The 21,714-nt window shown below is 41.8% G+C and overlaps 1 protein-coding gene across 13 annotated transcripts in view; it reads left to right on the top strand.

Moving 5' to 3' along the window:
- The window catches only part of DOCK3 (dedicator of cytokinesis 3), a 303,790-nt gene that overhangs the window by 225,349 nt on the left and 56,727 nt on the right, over positions 1 to 21,714 (top strand). For 10 of the 13 annotated variants that reach the window (XM_024983256.2, XM_024983261.2, XM_024983252.2 and 7 more), the window contains 7 exons: positions 474 to 557; positions 1,754 to 1,854; positions 2,982 to 3,063; positions 8,643 to 8,813; positions 11,821 to 12,013; positions 18,860 to 18,987; positions 21,416 to 21,562. In XM_024983256.2, coding sequence (XP_024839024.1) covers positions 474 to 557; positions 1,754 to 1,854; positions 2,982 to 3,063; positions 8,643 to 8,813; positions 11,821 to 12,013; positions 18,860 to 18,987; positions 21,416 to 21,562 — 906 coding nt within the window. The remainder of the gene's footprint in view (positions 1 to 473; positions 558 to 1,753; positions 1,855 to 2,981; positions 3,064 to 8,642; positions 8,814 to 11,820; positions 12,014 to 18,859; positions 18,988 to 21,415; positions 21,563 to 21,714) is intronic. The other 3 variants (XM_024983258.2, XM_024983255.2, XM_024983262.2) reach the window with 2 other exon arrangements.

Below are 21,714 nucleotides of genomic sequence, written 5' to 3'. Positions count from 1 at the left end.
CTGTAGGTAAGGCCTAGCTTGTCACATCCTTATCCAGATGTCCTCTACAGAGTTAGGTCATAGTAGACAATAAGAGACTACTGAATTTCGGGGTCCCAGGAAAGTAGGCACTTTTTCTCAAAATGAATTTGACATCAAAATCAGTTAGATTTCCTTCAAGATTGCTATTCTTCATGGGTGGTCTAAATTTTTTAGGTAATTGCTCTTTCTTATAAGTTTAGCACTTACCCAACAGGAAGAGCCTCTTTAGGTCTCTCTTAGGGCCCTTTGGGCTGTAATCAAACACCCAAAGTTCACCTAGTTATTTCTTGGCTAGGTGGAGATGGAATACCAGGTTATTTTTAAGTGGTAGTGTGAGGTCTTAGGAGATCTTTGATTTTGTTTGTTTGGGAGATAAATTCATTGGTGTTTGAATGTCTGACCATGTGTCCAAGGTCCTAGACCTGAGCCCTCTGGTTTTTATGCTGTTGCAGTTTCTGCAGGACATCTTAGATACACTCTTTGTGATTTTGGATGATAACACAGAGAAATATGGCCTGCTGGTATTTCAGTCTTTGGTAAGTCTTACCTTTCCTGATTTCTATTGATTATTCCTGTCACATACTTTTTAAAAATCTGAGGAAAGCAGTTTATTTGAGTGAGTCGGCACAAAATGTAGATGTTCCCAACAGGAAAGGGACTGATGAGTGTCACCAGGCAAGACCAACAACCTGCCTACCTGGAAAATCCCTATATGAGCTAATCTGGACCTCTGCTTTGTGGTTTTGATACTCAGTCTCATACTATCGCAGGGTTGCTGAAATAGTGACCTACACCAACAAAAGGCCCAGAGACCAATAAAGGAAACAAGACAGCTCGTTTTCCACTTACAAAGTAGATACAGAAATTTTTCTGGTGGTCCAGTGGTTAAGACTGCACTCCCAATGCAAGGGGCCTGGGTTCAATACCTGTTTAGGAAACTAGATCTCACATGCCACAACTGAAGATCCTGAGTGCCACAACTAAGACCCAGCACAGCCAAGTAAATAAATATTAAAAACGAAAACAAAGGATATAACCACCAGAAAAACAGAGACTCTCTGTGCTGGTCTGAGCATCACACCCTCTCCCTGTAAACAGTTGTCTGGGAACCAGAGTCTCAGAAGGTTGCTCAGTGAGAAAAGACAGTGATCTGAATATTTAGTGCATTTTGTTGAACATGTCCAGTCCTCCAGGAGGACTATTATTCAAGGACAACCAGGTACTCTAAAATCTGTATGATAGATGAGCAACAGAGGCAAGAGTTAGAGTGATATTTTTCAAAGTTTGTTTCTCTGACTTTTCTTCTTGCCTCCCTGGCCAACCAACCCTAATTGCTGAAGGGTGCAACCTTTCATAGGATGATTTGGCTCAGAGGACAATATTTTTTTCTCTCTTTTCCAAGTGTTTGAGACACCTTAATGTTTGTGCCACAACACAGATATTGTTTTGTCTTCCCTTGGTCCATATTATACCACTGAGCATTATTGTCAAGAGAGAAGGTCAAAGTCGCTGGTGTTGACAAATGAGTCCCAAGTTTGGAATGGGAGGCCAGGGTTGTTAGCAATAGTACAAACATGACAGAAATACATACCTGGAGTGGCAGTCTTACATTCACTGGAAACACTGGAGAAAACACTTGTAGTTTGCCATTCCTTGAAGAATCAAGAGTTGTTTTCTTCTGGGGGTAGGTTTGAGGCCTCCGCTGAATTCTGCTACACCTTGTCTCTCCCAGGTATTCATCATCAACCTGCTCCGAGACATCAAATATTTCCACTTCCGACCTGTAATGGACACGTACATCCAGAAGCACTTTGCTGGAGCCCTGGCATACAAGTAAGTTGCATTTGGCATCATCATTGGGACTTGTGTTTGACTAGAAAGACAGGCTTTTGCCATTGAGAATGATGTTACCTGTGGGCTTTCTGCTGACATTCTATACTATAGTTTATTGCATAGTTTTCATACTTTTCCTTCTAAGAAATGATGGAAGAGCTGCTAAAAATGTCTTGTTTTTTCAGTAAGAAGCATGTGAATAGCTAAATATAGCATCCACAAATAATATCAAAGGAAAGAAAAGACAGTCAATAAAAGAGATAATACAAAGAGTAAACATGGAAAGCACTCACAGGTTATCTAAAGCCATTAGAGCAATTTTAAAAGTTGCCATGTTATTCTATGGAATGAACATAAGTTTTGAAGAGTTAAAACCTGAAGGGTGGTGAAGCTGTGGAATCACTGGACTCTGATACTTTGATGTCACTTTGGAGAGAGCAGGCACTGTGCTATATATTTTACACGTGTCATCTCATTAGAATTCACAATAATTTGAGAGGTACTATTGTTGCCTATATTTTAAATGAAGAGAGTGAGAACAGAGAGCTCACATAACTTGCTCAAGGATGCAGAGCTCGAGACTGATATGCCCCAGATGTGAACCCTGCTGTCTGCAGAGGGCCTGTTCTCTTGACCTCTGAATTCTTTGGCCATGTATATGCGCAGACTTTCTGACCCTGTAGTCCCATGCCACTCAGATAACTTGGTCCTAAGGAAATAAGATGATTGGGACAGCAAGGAGGGGCACAAGGGACCATACACCTTTATTCAGAGCCTGCTATTTACTAGTCATTGTTGTATATTCTGGAGACTTAGCAGTTTTCAACAAAGAAAACACACATCCAGCCCATGACTTTGGGAAAACTTTATTGTAATCAAAAGAAATGTGTCTCAAGGGAAGTGGGAAAGAATGACTCCAACTGCTGATTGAAATGTGGCATCTCTTGGTCAGGAGTGTTGTCTGGTCCCAGGTGGTCTAAAGATTCCACAGCTGTAATGAATCCATCGGTCCATTCTAGCTCGTCAGCAGTATATTATTTCCTCTATGGCTAATTTAGGACTGCAGGTATTTCAGGCTGCATTGCTTTTGGATTAAAGTGGGGTTTCTGGACTGTTGTTTTTCCCAGGGAGCTAATCCGCTGTTTGAAGTGGTACATGGACTGCTCAGCAGAACTGATTCGTCAGGACCACATTCAGGAAGCCATGCGGGTAATGTCCTGAGAAGGGCCCACCCCTGCAGAGCTTTGCAAGTAACCTCCGTGGAGTAGAGTACAGGACAAGTGTAGACAGCGTGGAATGACTGCCTTGATCCACCTAACTGCCCTTTCCTCACTTTGATTTTGCCCTAAAAGGTCTTTATTCCTCATAATTTTATCTGAGAGCAGGAGGGAGGGATGATGTACCTGCGGCTCGTAGTCATCCCCACTGCCTCGTTTCTACCCTTAGCGTCAGTCTTTGCTTCCACTGGCTGAAGTATCGTATCTCCTTCTAAGCCAGTGTTGGTTAGAAATAAGCCAACATTGATTAGAAATAAGATTATCTAATACTTTCCGCTTCTTCAGTGTTTACTGAACATGGTATTTTATATAACTGTTTTAAGTAAAAAGAACTGAGTGAATGCACTGTATGTGGATATGTTGAGAAGAAGATAATCTTAAAGCCATGATCAGGCAGCCCTTTGCAGTGCTGGACAGCTCCCCTTTCCAGGGGACTGTCCGCACTGTGAGTTAACTACACTTTCTGGTAACTCGTTTTCTCATGACTGCTGCTTCTGCTGTAGAGAACCACCTATGAGAATGTTGATTCCCCTCTTGCTCAGCAGTTCTCCATATTAACAATTTTTAAAAAAAAAAACTCATATCCTCTGAGAACTCACTTATAGCAAGTTCATGTTTTCTGTCTTTCCTTTCATCCCTATCTTTTCTTGTTCTTGAGTCACTTGTTTTAAGTTTATTTTTAACCATGTCTTTCCCACCCTTTCTAGTTAGTAATAAAAGAAGAATGGCAGCAAAGTAGTTCTGCTTTTTCTCTGTCCTCTTTGAATATCTCACCGTCTGCTCTAAGTACTATAGTGGGCCTATGCTTGTGTTATTCGTGTGGTAACAGTTCAAACACATGTTCTCCTAAGCATCATCAGTTTAAAGAGGCGAAATCAAATCATAAATCTGTATTTTCCCTGCCTGTTCTCAGCACATTCTATAAAAGCCTGAGGCCTCAAGTCTCACTTCTGACCTTCATGCAATACGTGTTGGCTGAGCAAACAGCATGTCATGGCTGCTGAGATGCAGAGAGGAGTAAGACTGCCCTTTCCCCTGGAAGAACACATCCCCTGTGTCCTAAAGGGAATTAGGCTCAAACACAGGTGTAGAACAGAGTGCCAAGTGTGATGTGAGGGTAGGGCCTGGATTCTGTTCTTCTCTGAACCCCAGCATCTGTGAGGTTCCCTGCATAATTGAGGGGTACACGTGGAGTTAAATGCAAAAAGTTCTGTGTGAGTTCAGAAATTAATTGCTTAAAGCCTTGGAGATGGTATCTTAGTTTTCTTCTAAGAGTCATTCATTCAGCCAATATTGCTTGATACCTGCCATGTGTCAGACATTGGGTTACCTACTGGGGATTCATCAGGAACCCACACAGAAAGGTTCGGCCTTAATAGCACCTCCATTCAAGTGGGGAAAAGGCAGACAATAAACATGTCCAACAGATAAACCATACAAAGATAAACATACAAAGTCAGTGAGAAAAAAATTAATTATGCTATTAAAGAAATAAATAGGATTTTGGCATAGAATGGCTGGAGAGGAGGTTTTACTTCACATCAAGAGTTTAGGAAAAGCTTCTTTGAGGAGGTGGCCAGAGCTCCATATTTCATCCTTGGAAAAGTTTTTCTTCAGTGCTTCATGACTCTGCCTTTCCAGTGTCTGGGAGATCTTTAGCCTTTCTTTGATTAGAATGTATAGAATCTTGAATTCTCTTAAAAGAGAATTACTCAGCTCATAAGCATGGGCCAATCTCCAGGGGCTCCTCAAAATCAGATTCTGCTCCCAACACATGTTATGGGAGTTCTGTCTCCTGTATTGTTCATAAACTGTTGATGGCAGGTGTCCTGGTCTGGGAGAGGATGGTGAATGGGTGTGTTGGGTCTGCCAGCTCCTGTGCAACTAGAGGCCAGTTTTCTCCAAACTGGACCCCTGGTGAGATGGCTGGCACATGTCAGGTGCCAGCTGTTTCTCAAAGATGCAGAAGACTTCTTAAAGTACTCTTCCTTCTTGGAATAAATTTAAGAGAGGTTCTTATATCATTGCCTATGTAGCCTTTTGTTTCTAGACCCGAGAAAAATGAGAGAAATTTAATTTTCTTTTGATCCTGTATCTTCTTGAATTCAGCTGCTTCCATAATAGTCTATGGTTATTCACTTCCATAGCTACATGAAATAATTTGGCAATTCTCTCAGTACATAGATACTTACTGCTCAAGGACCATTTGGACTTTTGAGGAAAGGTTTTAAAAATTAAAGTAAAAAACATTTTTCTAATTTAAAAAGATTAAAGTACTTCCCTACTATGTATAAAAGAGATAAGTAATAATAACCTGCTGTATAGCACAGGGAACTCTACTCAGTACTCTGTAATGGCCAACGTGGGAAAAGAATCTTAAAAAAAAAAAAGTATCAGATCAGATCAGTCACTCAGTCGTGTCCGACTCTTTGCGACCCCATGAATTGCAGCACGCCAGGCCTCCCTGTCCATTACCAACTCCTGGAGTTCACTCAGACTCACGTCCATCGAGTCAGTGATGCCATCCAGCCATCTCATCCTCTGTCGTCCCCTTCTCCTCCTGCCCCCAATCCCTCCCAGCATCAGAGTCTTTTCCAATGAGTCAACTCTTCGCATGAGGTGGCCAAAGTACTGGAGTTTCAGCTTTAGCATCATTCCTTCCAAAGAAATCCCAGGGCTGATCTCCTTCAGAATGGACTGGTTGGATCTCCTTGCAGTCCAAGGGACTCTCAAGAGTCTTCTCCAACACCACAGTTCAAAAGCATCAGTTCTTCGGCGCTCAGCCTTCTTCACAGTCCAACTCTCACATCCATACATGACCACAGGAAAAACCATAGCCTTGACTAGACGGACCATTGTTGGCAAAGTAATGTCTCTGCTTTTGAATATGCTATCTAGGTTGGTCATAACTTTCCTTCCAAGGAGTAAGCGTCTTTTAATTTCATGGCTGCAGTCACCATCTGTAGTGATTTTGGAGTCCAGAAAAATAAAGTCTGACACTGTTTCCACTGTTTCCCCATCTATTTCCCATGAAGTGATGGAACCGGATGCCATGATCTTTGTTTTCTGAATGTTGAACTTTAAGCCCACTTTTTCACTCTCCACTTTCACTTTCATCAAGAGGCTTTTTAGTTCCTCTTCACTTTCTGCCATAAGGGTGGTGTCATCTGCATATCTGAGGTTACTCATATTTCTCCCCGTAATCTTGATTCCAGCTTGTGTTTCTTCCAGTCCAGTGTTTCTCATGGTGTACTCTGCATATAAGTTAAATAAACAGGGTGACAATATGCAGCCTTAATGAACTCCTTTTCCTATTTGGAACCAGTCTGTTGTTCCATGTCCAGTTCTAACTGTTGCTTCCTGACCTGCATACAAAGTTCTCAAGAGGCAGATCAGGTGGTCTGGTATTCCCATCTCTTTCAGAATTTTCCACACTTTATTGTGATCCACACAGTCAAAGGCTTTGGCATAGTCAATAAAACAGAAATAGATGCTTTTCTGGAACTCTCTTGCTTTTTCCATGATCCAGCAGATGTTGGCAATTTGATCTCTGGTTCCTCTGCCTTTTCTAAAACCAGCTTGAACATCAGGAAGTTCACGGTTCACATATTGCTGAAGCCTGGCTTGGAGAATTTTGAGCATTACCTTACTAGCATGTGAGATGAGTGCAATTGTGTGGTAGTTTGAGCATTCTTTGGCATTGCCTTTCTTTGGGATTGGAATGAAAACTGACCTTTTCCAGTCCTGTGGCCACTGCTGAGTCTTCCAAATTTGCTGGCCTATTGAGTGCAGCACTTTCACAGCATCATCTTTCAGGATTTGGAATAGCTCAACTGGAATTCCATCACCTCCACTAGCTTTGTTCGTAGTGATGCTTTCTAAGGCCAACTTGACTTCACATTCCAGGATGTCTGGCTCTAGGTCAGTGATCACACCATCGTGATTATCTGGGTCGTGAAGATCTTTTTTGTACAGTTCTTCTGTGTATTCTTGCCATCTCTTCTTAATATCTTCTGCTTCTGTTAGGTCCATACCATTTCTGTCCTTTTATCGAGCTCATCTTTGCATGAAATGTTCCTTTGGTATCTCTGATTTTCTTGAAGAGATCCCTAGTCTTTCCCATTCTGTTGTTTTCCTCTATTTCTTTGCATTGATCTCTGAGGAAGGCTTTCTTATCTCTTCTTGCTATTCTTTGGAACTCTGCATTCAGATGTTTATATCTTTCCTTTTCTCCTTTGCTTTTCACTTCTCTTCTTTTCACAGCTATTTGTAAGGCCTCCCCAGACAGCCATTTTGCTTTTTTGCATTTCTTTTCCATGGGGATGGTCTTGATCCCTGTCTCTTGTACAATGTCACGAACCTCATTCCATAGTTCATCAGGCACTCTATCTATCAGATCTAGTCCCTTAAATCTATTTCTCACTTCCACTGTATAATCATAAGGGATTTGATTTAGGTCATACCGGAATGGTCTAGTGGTTTTCCCTACTTTCTTCAATTTAAGTCTGAATTTGGCAATAAGGAGTTCATGGTCTGAGCCACAGTCAGCTCCTGGTCTTGTTTTTGCTGACTGTATAGAGCTTCTCCATCTTTGGCTGCAAAGAATATAATCAGTCTGATTTCGGTGTTGACCATCTGGTGATGTCCATGTATAGAGTCTTCTCTTGTGTTGTTGGAAGATAGTGTTTGCTATGACCAGTGCATTTTCTTGGCAAAACTCTATTAGTCTTTGCCCTGCTTCATTCCGTATTCCAAGGCCAAATTTGCCTGTTAGTCCAGGTGTTTCTTGACTTCCTACTTTTGCATTCCAGTCCCCTATAATGAAAAGGACATCTTTTTTGGGTGTTAGTTCTAAAAGGTCTTGTAGGTCTTCATAGAACCATTCAGCTTCAGCTTCTTCAGCGTTACTGGTTGGAGCATAGACTTGGATTACTGTGCTACTGAATGGTTTGCCTTGGAAACGAACAGAGATCATTCTGTCGTTTTTGAGATTGCATCCAAGTACTGCATTTTGGACTCTTTTGTTGACCATGATGGCCACTCCAATATATATATAAACTGAGTCACTTTGCTATATACCAAAAACTAGTACAACACAACATTGTAAATCAACCACATGCGAATAAAAATTTTTAAAAATTTTAAAGTGCTTATCTCCAAAGTTGGAAATGTCCATCTCTCAATTTTAGTGTATAATTTGCTGGTACTCTACCCTTCACTCCTTCGTATATTAGTTCCTGACCATCTTTATGTGCTAAGTTGTTTCAGTCATGTCCAACTCTTTGCAACCCTATAGACTATAGCCTGCCAGGCTCCTCTGTCTATGGGATTCTCCAGGCAAGAATATTAGAGTGGGTTGCCATGCACTCCTCAAGGGGAATCTTCCCGACGCAGGGATTGAACCCACATCTCTTATGTCTCCTGCATTGGCAGGCAGGTTCTTTACCACTAGCGCCACCTGGGAAGCCCATCTTTAACACCTGTCTATCCTTCTTTCTCCCACACTGCCAGGCGTTGGAGTACCTTTTCAAGTTTATCGTGCAGTCAAGGATCTTGTACTCACGTGCCACCTGTGGGATGGAAGAGGAACAGTTCCGGTCCAGCATCCAAGAGCTTTTCCAGTCCATCCGGTTTGTGCTCAGTCTGGACAGCAGAAATTCAGAAACACTCCTTTTCACTCAGGTCTGTGAGCTGCAGGAAAGTTTTGCTGCTGGATTCTTGTCTGTCTTAGCAGGTGGTTTCTTTGTCCTCTGGCTTCCAAAGTCAAAGCCCTGCCAGGTTTCTATGTTTCAAGTAAGGGTTGAGGTATAAGGAAATACCTGCTAGAATAAAATGCTATTTTTACTTCAAAGCCAACTGTGTCCCAGCTTCCAAATATAAAACAGCCACGTGTCTTTATGTTGGAGAAGAAGCTTAACTTTGCCCTCTTTTGGCCAGATTTATTTAGCTGCCATACTATTAGTTGTACATGAACATCTTATTTATAAAGGATATTCAGAATGCAAAGAGAATTTTATTTCCTAGTCATTGTATTAATTTTAACAACTTCAGGTTAGCATTGATCCATTCTAGAAGTTAAAAGTGAAATTGGTTGAAAAACAGCAGAAATAACTAGAAAACTTTGGCTAAGAATTAGGATTAGATTCTATTAGAAATAGTAGCATGGAAAGGAAGTTTACTTCCTTATATTAAATATGTCTGGTCAGTTAATCAGTTACCTTTCCCATGCAACCATACCCTAGAAGGGATCAAGGATATTGTTCTTTACCCCAGTCACAAAGAGGTTATTTTTTTTCTTCCAGATAAATGTCAAGATTGTATCTAATGAATTATACTTCTTTGATTTCTTGAAGGCAATTATTACATCAAAACTTATGAACAGAGACTAGACAGCCTCTGTCACGTCCATTCATTCAGTCACTGCTAGGTCTGTCAGCACAGATATATGTTCAAATATCTCCTTTAAGATTAGAATAGTCCCAATTTTTTTTTGTTTGTTTCCCACTTGCTCCTATGTTGCCTCTAGATTCCAGTTGCCCATAGGCCCCTTGGCCCAGAGAACAAAAGAACAGCTGGGCTATAGCCTCTATAAAAGTGGAATACATCAAAGTCACCAGGTATCTCTATAAGAAAACCTCCTTCCATGGTCTCCCCTCCTGAATACCCCAGGCCAGTCATCTCTCTCCCCCAGCCTATCAGTTCCTGCCAGCCAAGACCCAGGACACCTACTCATCTCTGAGCCTGTGGAGATCTGGGGACCTCAGAGGTAGCTAGCAGAGCAAGGCAGATTTGCTTTCTGAGAACTCAGCAATGCCCTCTTCTCAATACCATGTTCCTCCCATTTCCGGATAAATAGCTTAGATCTATCCTCAGCTTAGACCTGAGTCAGAATCAGACCTGCTCCTTTGGTACCAGGCTCATGTTTCATGAGTTTCACAACCCTCAGCACGTATACAATTCAGTCAGACTTTATGTCTTTGATTCTGACCACTAGGAGATGTTATGGTGCAAGTGTCCTTCTGTCCTGGTGCCATGAGATTAGAAAATTTCACCATTTAAGAGGGCAAATCAGTTACTGTTGGTTGTTGATTGTGAAATATTACCTGCTTTTCCGGGAATTCCCTAGCAGTCCAATGGTTAGGGCTTGGCACTTTCATTAACATGGCCCCTGGTTTCACTACCAATCCCTGGTCAGGGAACTAAGGTCCTACAAGTTTTGTGATGCAGCCACAAGAAATACCTGATTCCTCCCTTTGTCTTTGTATCTAGTTTTTGTGCTGGTTCTCATTACTGAGAAATGGTGTCCTTGATATCTCAGGGAGTTATAAATCTGTCTGCAGATAGAATTCACAGTTCAGTCATGGTCCTGGCCTGAACATAGAGTGCAGTGTGACAGACCTGTTGCCCCATATAAATTTTCACTCAGTCAAGGACAGTGTCTTACTGCCTGATGAAGCAATCAGGAAAAACAGCTCTCCTCCCCTACCCTGCCACTTAGAAAGAGTGCACTCTCACCTCGTCTCAAGGCGACACTCCATTTCCCTTTGTAAATCTTGGGTTAATAATCTAAGAGGACTGAGCAGCGTGAAGAGGCTCCCATGCTATTTCCATTTAGATGAGAGAGATTGAACAAGAGCCAGCATTTATTGAAGGCCTGGTATGTGTGCCAGGCAGTCTACTGGAAATTAACCTGGTGCACCTAAACTTCTTCTTCATACCAATAGAGGAGATAAGTGATAGCCTCATCTCCATTTTATAGATGAGAAAAAGGACTAGGCAGTAACTCACCCAGGGTTATGTGGCAGATAAGTGGTAATGCTGGGATTTAAACTCATGTCTGTCCAATTTCAAAACCCATTCTCTTTCCTCTAAACTACTCTGCCTCCCAGAGGCTCTGATTGTTCTCAAGAGGCCACCTCCTGGGTCTTCCAGAGCTGAGATCCTAGGAGAGAAGTCTCCATACACACACAGACCACTTGTCTAGTCAGTCGAGGTCACTGAACTCTAGGCCAGCATCATCAGCAGTCTTCAGGATTTCACGGCTGACTACATCCACACATTCTCCCTCCGTTTTGGATTCACGCTTGAGACTGCCAGGCATCGCATGTGAAGGAAATAATTTACAAAGTCTTCAGATTTTATGGTTTCAAATAAATGTCACTATTCTGGGGAAATGGTCCAGTTTTCAGAGCTGGACTGCTGGCTGCAGGACTGTGAATGGAGTTCAGCTACTGCTGCTTGATTGTGCTCAGTTATGTTTGACCTCCCTTCTTTGAGAGTTTCCTGGCTTGAATTTGGGGCTGAAATTGGAAAGTCAAGAACTTGATCATAGAGACAGACAAATAAGTTAAATCCATTTTATGAGCAAAAACAGCTATGGATGTTAAGCTATGGAGTTAATTTCTCTATATAATTCCTTCCCTTGCCAACAAATGCCTTGGCAAGTTCTAAAGCTTCTAGTGGCCTGGATCCCAGTAAGTTCTCTTGTTTTGGTTTCCTTTTTGGTTCTCCTGCTTCAGCCCCAAGACTACTACAGGGATGGATAGAATCACAGGCCAGGGAGGAGCCTGTTCAAGACAGGGGTGCTGCAGTTACCTCTCAGCCTCTCACCACTGTGTGTCATTGTCTAAGCACACAGATGGATGCAAACCTAACTCTGAGCTAACCAGACCTTCATGTGCTTCTGCAGGCTGCACTCCTCAACTCCTTCCCGACTATCTTTGACGAGCTCCTGCAGATGTTCACTGTGCAGGAGGTGGCGGAGTTTGTGAGAGGGACTCTGGGGAGCATGCCCAGCACTGTGCACATTGGGCAGTCGATGGATGTGGTGAAGCTGCAGTCCATTGCCAGAACTGTGGATAGTCGCCTGTTTTCTTTCTCAGGTAAATCAAGTTTCTTTCTCAGGTAAATCAAGTTGGGATGAGAGTCAGACTCACCTTTCTTCCTTATCAGGGTGTTGGCCAAGTGGTAAGCAAAGGATCAGTTTTACCAGCCATCATGTGAGAAGTGAGTGGACCTTAAAATGCAGAGTTTTTGGTAAACTCTGTTAGAGAATGCAGCCAAAACCTAGGCCTACTGCCTCCCTCACAGCTTATTTCTAGGGACCCACATGAGGTGGCCTGCAGAGCAACCTCCAGGCCCACAAATCTAGCCAGCTGCCAAGAAAGGGGTCTGCCACGGCCCCAGCAGGATGAAAAAGCAGAGGGAAAGGAGGGGGAGCAAGAGAGAAAGGTCTAGCCCAAGAAGGTAGGATGAGTCAAGGAAAGAAAAGAAACCCTGAAAGGAGGCCCTGAGGACCCACTGCACTTTCTTTCCTTGCCTTGCCAGACAGACAGATTCCTTTTCCTCTCTTTGGAGGAGCCTCTAAAGGTCAGACAAAGACATAGACAGGGAGCCCTCCACACTTTAAATAGTGGTAAAAAAAACCTGCCTGCCAATGCAGGAGATGTAAGAGACGCAGGTTCAATCACTGGGAAGGAAAGTTCCCCTGGAGGGGGAAATGGCAACCCACTCCAGTATTCTTGCCTGGGAAATCCCACATCCAGAGGATTCTGGCAGGCTATAGTCCATGGCACTGGTGGCAGGGAGTCAGAAACTACTGAGCAACTGAGCACACCACACTCCAAAAGAGATTAGGAAAGCCTGACAAACATAATACGATCCGGGAGTTCCCTGCTGATGGTCCAGTGGCTAAGACTCCACACTCCCAATGCAGGGGGCATGAGTTCAATCCCTGGTCTGGGAACTAGATCCCACATGCCAGAACTAAGACCTGGTACAGTCAGAAAAATTAAAAAAAAAAAAAAAAAAACTAGGGGAAAAAAAAAGCAATATAATACAATCAACAGCCTGGACTGTCTTTCAGAAGGAACCTCTGGATTCATACCTGAAGCCACAATCAACATGATCAAATATTCAGTAGTCAGATGTTACAATCAGCATGAGTCTTGTCCTTTAAGCAGAATATCACACTGTGGAATGAACTTCTAGGGCGCAGAAATAAACCTAAAATGCTAACAAAGCAATTATTATTAGAATGTTTATAATTAGAACTTCTTGGTGGTCAAATTTTTTTTGAGTTTGACTTTCAAAGTATGAGAACAATCACTTCTCAGCCCAGAGCTACACATATCTGCAGTATAAAACAAATACCCCCTTTAACCTAACAATGCCTGTGTAAGGAATTACTGAGACTAAATCTGCCGCCAAGAAACTTAGCTTTTCTCTACCTGTAACTGTTTATGGTAAGCACTTCTCTCTTCACCACTTCCTGGACTGAATATAAAATCAATGGTTTGCACAGACTTTCAAAGAAGCCACTGCATTCACTCAAGCTGTGAGCGTTGCTTCAAGCAGGTGCTTTCTTTCTTTTTTTTTTTTTATTTATTTTTTATTGAAAGATAATTGCTTTATAGAATTTTGCTGTTTTCTGTCAAACCTCAACATGAATCAGCCATAGGTATACATATATCCCCCCCCTTTTGAACCTCCCTCCCATCTCCCTCCCCATCCCACCCTTCTAGTTGATACAAAGCCCCTGTTTGAGTTTCCTGAGCCATACAGCAAATTCCTCTTGGCTATCTATTTTACATATCGTAATGTAAGTTTCCATGTTACTCTTTCCATACATCTCACCCTCTCCTCCCCTCTCCCCATGTCCATAAGTCTATTCTGTGTCTGCTTCTCTATTGTTGCCCTGTAAATAAATTCTTCAGTACCATTTTTCTAGATTCCATATATATGTGTTAGAATACTGTATTTATCTTTCTCTTTCTGACTCACTTCACTCTGTTTAACAGGTTCTAGGTTCATCTAGCTCATCAGAACTGACTCACATGCGTTCCTTTTTATGGCTGAGTAATATTCCATTGTGTATATGTACCACAACTTCTTTATCCATTCATCTTCGATGGACATCTAGGTTGCTTCCATGTTCTAGATATTGTAAATAGTGCTGCAGTGAACAGTGGGATACATGTGTCTCTTTCAGTTTTGTTTTCCTCGGGGTATATGCCTAGGAGTGGGATTGCTGGGTCATATGGTGGTTTTATTCCTAGTTTTTTAAGCAATCTCCATAACGTCTTCCATAGTGGCTGTATCAGTTTACATTCCCACCAACAGTGCAAGAGCATCCCTTTTCTCCACACCCTTTCCAGCGTTATTGTTTGTAGACTCTTTGATGAGGGCCATTCTGACCGGTATGAGGTGATTTCTCATTGTGGATTTGATTTGCATTTCTGTAATAGTGAGCGATGTTCAGTATCTTTTCATGTGTTTGTTAGCCATCTGTATGTCTTCTTTGGAGAAATGTCTGTTTAGGTCTTTTTCCCACTTTTTGATTGGGTTGTTTGTTTTTCTGGTATTGAGTTGCATGAGCTGCTTGTATATTTTAGAAATTAATCCTTTGTCAGTTATTTCATTTGCTATTATTTTCTCCCATTCTGAGTATTGTCTTTTCACTTTGCTTATAGTTTCCTTTGCTGTGCAAAAGCTTTAAGTTTAATCAGGTCTCACTTGTTTACTTTTGTTTTTATTTCCGTTACTCCAGGAGGTGAGTCATAGAGGATCTTGCTTTGATTTATTTCTGCCTATGTTGTCCTCTAAGAGTTTTATAGTTTCTGGTCTTACATGTAGGTCTTTAATCCATTTTTACTTTATCTTTGTGTGTGGTATTAGGAAGTGTTCTAATTTCATTCTTTTACGTGTAGCTGTCCAGTTTTCCCAACACCATTTATTGAAGAGGCTGTCTTTGCCCCATTGTATATTCTTGCCTCCTTTGTCAAAAATAAGGTACCCATAGGTGCACGGGTTTATTTCTGAGCTTTCTGTCTCGTTTCATTGGTCTGCATTTCTGTTTTTGTGCCAGTACCATACTTTCTTGATGACTGTAGTTTTGTAGTATAACCTGAAGTCAGGAAGCTTGATTCCTCCAGCTCCATTCTTCTTTCTCAAGACTGCTTTGGCTGTTCGGGGTCTTTTGTGTTTCCATATGAATTGTGAACTTTTTGTTCTAGTTCTGTGAAATATGCCATTGGTAATTTGATAGGGATTACATTAAATCTGTAGATGGCATTTGGTAGTGTAGTCGTTTTCACAATATTGATTGTTCCTGCCCAGGAACATGAAATGTCTCTCCATCGGTTTATGTCATCTTATTGCTTTCATTACTGTCTTATAATTTTCTGTGTACAGTTCTTTCATCGCCTTAGGTAAATTTATTCCTAGATATTTAATTCTTTTTGTTGCAGTGGTGAATGGGATTGATTCTTTAATTGCTTTTTCTGATTTTTCATTGTTAGTACATAGAAATGCAAGTGATTTCTGTGTATTAATTTTGTATCCTGCAACTTTGCTAATTCTCTGATTAGCTCTAGTAATTTTCTGATACTATCTTTAGGGTTTTCTATGTACAGTATCATGTCATCTGCAAACAGTGAGAGCTTTACTTCTTCTTTTCTGATCTGGATTCCTCTTATTTCTTTTTCTTCTCTGATTGCTATAGCTAGGACTTCCAGAATTATGTTGAATAATAGTGGTGAAAGTAGGCACCCTTATTGTGTTCCTGATCTTAGGGGGAATGCTTTCAGTTTCTCACCATTGAGAATAATGTTTGCTATAGGCTTATCATATATGGCCTTTACTGTGTTGAGGTAGGTTCCTTCTGTGCCCGTTTTTTGAACAGTTTTAATCATAAATAGGTGCTGGATTTTGTCAAAGGCTTTTTCTGCATCTATTGAGATGATCATATGGTTTTTATCTTTCAGTTTGTGAATATGGTGTATCACATTGATTGATTTCTGTATATTGAAGAATCCTTGCATCCCTGGAATGAACCCAACTTGATCATGGTGTATGAGCTTTTTGATGTGTTGCTGAATTCTGTTTGCAAAAATTTTGTTGAGTATTTTTGCATCTATGTTCATCAGTGATATTGGCCTATAGTTTTCTTTTTTTGTGTTGTCTTTGTCTGGTTTTGGTATCAGGGTGATGGTGGCCTCATAGAATGAATTTGGAAGTGTTCCTTCCTCTGCAGTTTTTTGAAAGAGTTTTAGAAGGATAGGCATTAGCTCTTCTCTAAATGTTTGATGGGATTCTCCTGTGAAGCCATCTGGTCCTGGGCTTTTGTTTTTTTGGGAGATTTTTGATCACAGCTTCAATTTCAGTGCTTTTAATTGGGTTGTTCATAATTTCTATTTCTTCCTGGTTCAGTCTTGGAAGATTGAACTTTTCTAAGAATCTGTCCATTTCTTCCAGGGTATCTATTTTATTGCCATATAGTTCTTCATAATAGTCTCTTATAATCCTTTGTATTTCTGCATTGTCTGTTGTAACCTCTCCTTTTTCATTTCTAATTTTGTTGATTTGATTCTTCTTTTTTTCTTGATGAGTCTGGCTAAAGGTTTGTCAATTTTGTTTATCTTGTCAAAGAACCAGTTTTTAGTTTTATTAATCTTTACTATTGTTTCTTTCATTTCTTTTTCATTTATTTCTACTCATATCTTTATGATTTCTTTCCTTCTACTAATTTTGGGGTGTTTTTTTGTTCTTTTTCCCATTGTTTTAGGTGTAAAGTTAGGTTGTCTATTCGATGTTTTTCTTGTTTCTTGAGGTAGGATTGTATTCCCTCTTAGAACTGCTTTTGCTGCATCCCATAGGTTTTGAGTTTTCGTGGTTTCATTGTCATTTGTTTCTAGCAAGTTTTTTATTTCCCTTTTGATTTCTTCAGTAACCTGTTGGTTATTTAGAAACGTGTTGTTTAATCTCCATGTGTTTGTGTTTCTTACAGTTTTTTTTCTTGTAATTGATATCTAGTCTCATAGCTTTGTGGTCAGAGAAGATGCTTGATATGATTTCAGTTTTCTTAAATTTACTGAGGTTCGATTTGTGACCCAAAATGTGGTCTTTCCTGGAGAATGTTCCATGTGCACTTGAGAAGAAGGTGTATTCTTCTGCATTTGGATGCATTTGATATCCTGAAGATATCAATGAGATCCATCTCATCTAATGTATCATTTAAGACTTGTGTTTCCTTATTAATTTTCTGTTTTGATGATCTGTCCATTGGTGTGAGTGGGGTGTTAAAGTCTCCTACTATTATTGTGTTACTGTCAGTTTCTCCTTTTATGTCTGTTAGTGTTTGTCTTATGTATTGAGGTGCTCCTATGTTGAACAAGCAGGTTCTTTCTGAGTGTATGGGAAGGCGGACAGCAGACTGCCCTCATTGATATACTTTATTTCTAATACTTTTGCATGTACTTGCTGCTTCTTATAATCACTTAAGAAAAATTGTTTTTATATGGCTGGAACTATGTAATTGGATTTGGCGATAACAAGCCACCACCAAATTTTCACTTGCATCTCACGTTCATTGAATGCCTGAGCTGCAGCATCTTTCCTGAGGCCGAAGGACTTTTACCAGTGATGTCTTAAAACTAACCCTTACATTTCTCAGAGCATATCAGTTTGGTTTCTTGATCAGCAGATTCCAATAACAAACTGCTATTTTGTCTGCAGGCAGCTATTGGTTGTTACAAATCCTGCTCTATTGGCATTTTGGTGTACAAAGGACAGTAGGGACTTCTCTTTTATCCAAGCGTCCTTTTAAACATATAATAGTTGTCACTCCATTTTATTTCAACATGTTCTAAATATTTGACAAGGCAGTTCCCCAGATCTCCTGTATATCACGTAATTTGTCTTTTGCTGATAAAGATTTTCATTCTGAATTTCATCTAGAATACTTAATTATGATCAAATATGAACAACAAATCCAAAATACCGTGACTTGCTTGTGTTACTGGTAGTCTGACTGAATCATGCTGACTGGCTGTGGTGCCACTTTAATCACACAGTCATTGACCACATAGGAGTGCAAGACACCAGAAACATGTCCACACTTATATTTCACCTTGTCTTCTCACCACACCTGTGAAGTAAATGCAGAAGGGGGCTGTTAGCACCTCATTTGTATAGATGGGAGAAATCAAACCTGTAGAAGGAATCAACCTGCCTAAAGTCTTAGAGTGAATTGATAAAAGAGCTTGATTTAGTATTTAACCTTCCTGAATTTGGAGTTCTAAATATAGTCACCCCCTGATGAAGATACTTTTAGGCAGCATTGAAGAAGAAAGAAAAGAGAACTATTTTAATGTATGCAGTAGGACTGGCAAAGAGGTTTAGTTAATTATCAAAGGCTTATGACAAGGTGGAAGTCCTTCTTCTGTCCCTTTCGTTACCATGGATTCACACAGCGTCCCACGGGCCAGAGGGGGAAAGTACAGTAAAGGCTTAGGAGGGTGGAAGTGCCGGGCCACCATCAGGGCATCATCAAGAGGGACCATTTATAATCCATAGCAAGTCTGCTAGTTAGTTCCATCAGCCTAGTTCATAGAACTAAATGTGTCATTTAAATTGAGTTTAATTTGAAGTCTAGTCAATAAAGAGATTTCATTTGGAAGCAGTCTCCTAACATACATCTGCATAAAAGGCCCTAGATAATTGAGGCCTGAAATGTGAAAAAAGAAAAGAGAGAGAAAACACTGTGACATGTCTTCAGATGTCCGAAGTAGGCTGTTAGACCTGCCCACAGTCAGGGACTGGTTTCCAGCGTGGCTGCAGTCCCAGCCCCACCTGCCTGGAGACCAGCTGCATCCTGTGTTGCCCCTGGCTTCCAAGGGTAGCTGGTTCTTCTCCAAAGGGCTGCTTCACCTTTGTGTTTTCTCCCCCAGAATCCCGCCGCATTCTGCTTCCTGTGGTTCTCCATCACATCCACCTTCACCTGAGGCAGCAGAAGGAGCTGCTTATCTGCTCAGGGATTCTCGGCAGCATCTTCTCCATCGTCAAGACCAGCTCTCTGGTAGTGACCCTAGACCTGTGCCACCCCCGGCCCTAAGCTCTGTCCCCGTCCTGTGTCAGTTTAGCCAAAGGCAGACCAACAAAGATCATTTTGTTCACTTCCCAGTCAGAGAAGCTTTCATCAGTGACAGGAAGGTGCCCAAGTGAATGGAGGCCTGCCTATGTGTGCCCAGCAGGCTTTTCAACACAACACAGTCTTGCTATTTAAAAAAACAAAAAACAAAAAAAGTACTGCTGTAAATACACCCAGAAACATAGTCATCTGTAGTACCAGAAAACCCCATCCCATGCTGCTTGCTCTGTTTCTATCAAAAGACATTACTTCTGTATTCCTGGGAGTGTTCTGAGGATACTCAGGCACGAACGAGCACAAGGAGGCAGGCCCAGGCTGAGAGGCAGCTTGCTCATTCAGACTTTTCTGTCAGCTTCCTGGCAGCTTGATTCCACCCATATGGTATTCCTATACCACACCAGATGAGACAGGGTGTACGAGCGATACATGTTGCCCACAATAGTTCTCAGCCTCATGGGATGCTGGAGTGGTACTTCAGGGCTCAGGTTTCAGCTGGTAGTGCTTTTGCCTATTTTCTTTCTTCTTTATTTTTAGTTTTTTAGAAGAGACCCATCTTAGAAGGGAGGGGAGATAAGGAAGGCAGAAAAACATGTATCAGGCAAGGATAAGGGTAGGAATTTATTTTAATTATCTTTGTGTTATATGTTTATACTATGGAAGAAATGAGTATTTCTTTTAGAAAACTTGAAAACTTTAGGAAAGTATAAACAAATTTAAAATAAGACTGAGTCTTTACACAATCTTTCCAAGTTGAGATAAGGTTTCTGGAGAATAAAATTTCAAGTGCCTTTAAAATAAATACCAGGAACCAAGTGATACAAACATAGGAGGTTAGGTTGTCTGTGAAGATGGCATGGGAGAGGTGCAGAGAAGAAAAAATGTGCTTGGTTTGAACAGGATGCAAGGACTCAATAGGGTGCTCTGGTATCTGGTATCCAGACTTAAAGGACCATCTGGTGATAGTGGCCCCCCTTGGCAGAGTGACTACAATGGCTGTAGTGGCCCTTTTGTTTGCTCTTGGCTCCAGGCAAGGCCTGGCAGCTCTCCTTCCCACCAAGCCTCAGAGAAGCAACACCAGGCACATAAGGTGTACTGGTGACCCGGGGTCAGCTTGAGGGGATGGGAGGCTGGTTACTAAAGGAAAGAGATAAATTGCAGGGGAAAAGCAAGGGGAGGGGAAGGATGAAAAAGGAATGGGAACAAGTGAAAATCTGAAGGAAGTGATCTGGTTGTATTTGTGGGGTTTAGAGACTAACCCCACAGCTACTCAAAGAGCCATCACAGGTTTTAAAAGCATTATAATTAGTTCAACAACTGAGGAAGAAGACTGTGGTCCCAAGAGCCTTTCAAATCTTTCTTGAGGAATGGGACTCAGTAAAACTACATTGAATGGATAGCTGGCCGGGGGTGGGGGGATGGATGAAATTTAAGCTCCACTAAAGCAGAGATCTTACCTTTCTTGATCACTTGTGTATGCTCAGGTTTTCAAACAGTTACTGGCCCATGGTAGATACTTAGTGAATGGTGGGTTGATAGATGGATGGACATTTGGACCAGTAATAGTATAAAGGGACTGGAGAAGAGGCAATGGGAATCTCTTTGTGAGATCATGAAAATCAGGCTGTAGGATATGGATTGCATGTGAGAGGTCTAGAAAAAGATAGCACAGACTCTTCCTAAAGTCAGAACTTGCTGACTGGGAAGCAACCCTCAATGAGGAAGCGTGCTCCATTATTTTTGTGAGGCTGCCTAAGAAGGAAACACCGAGACCAGGGTCTTTCTGGTGGACCAAGGAATGTGAGCAGGAATGCCAAGGAGCTAGAGGGAGCATGTCTGGGCAGCAGTCAGGCTTGGCAGAGAGTGAGGTCACGCACAGAGAAAATGGTCCTGAGGAAGACTGAGATACTTCTGTGTGCATTAGCAGTAGGGAAGGTGCTGCCTGCACACCCTGTGGTGTGAACTCTACCATTTTCTCAGAGTGTTAGTCGGCAGTGCTGTGCTCTCTCCTAACTATTCTAGGAAAATCAAGAAGACATTTAACTTAGGATCTTCGTTTCGTTCTTGTGTATCAAGACTAATGTATCTGCCTGAGGTTCAGAATTGCAGGTGTCAGGGTGTTGCTGTGTTAGGCTCAGTCTCCAGCCCTCAAACCAGGGCAACAGCAGCAGGTGTGCCTCCCCTCCTCGCAGAGCTGTTGTTCCAGGTTCCTTGACACTGCATGCCAGTGAGGCTGGGGGCTCGGTGTTGAGAGTTAAGTCAGAAGACGGCTCCTGACCGTGGCTGATTTAGTAAGTACTGCCCACTGCACTTCAGCCAGCCTGGCGCTAACGCTGTGCTCTCTTGCTGCTCGCTCCAGGAGGCAGATGTGATGGAGGAGGTAGAAATGATGGTGGAAAGCCTCTTGGACGTGCTCTTACAGACTCTGCTCACCATCATGAGCAAATCGCACGCTCAGGAGGCGGTAAGAGGGCAGCGGTGCCCGCAGTGCACAGCGGAGATCACTGTTAGTAACTAACATTCAGGTTTTCTTGCTTTCTTTTCTAACCCGGGGCTCCTCCACACAGAACCTCATCTCACATCACACCACCCTCATCTCAGCTTCCCTCCCTGCATGGTTGTCCGCATGCTGCCCTTTTCCCCTCTCCAGCTGGACTC

The sequence above is a fragment of the Bos taurus genome, chromosome 22, assembly GCF_002263795.3.
Source record: "Bos taurus isolate L1 Dominette 01449 registration number 42190680 breed Hereford chromosome 22, ARS-UCD2.0, whole genome shotgun sequence".
Classification (NCBI taxonomy): domain Eukaryota; kingdom Metazoa; phylum Chordata; class Mammalia; order Artiodactyla; family Bovidae; genus Bos; species Bos taurus.
This window is presented reverse-complemented; position numbering and strand designations above follow the sequence as displayed.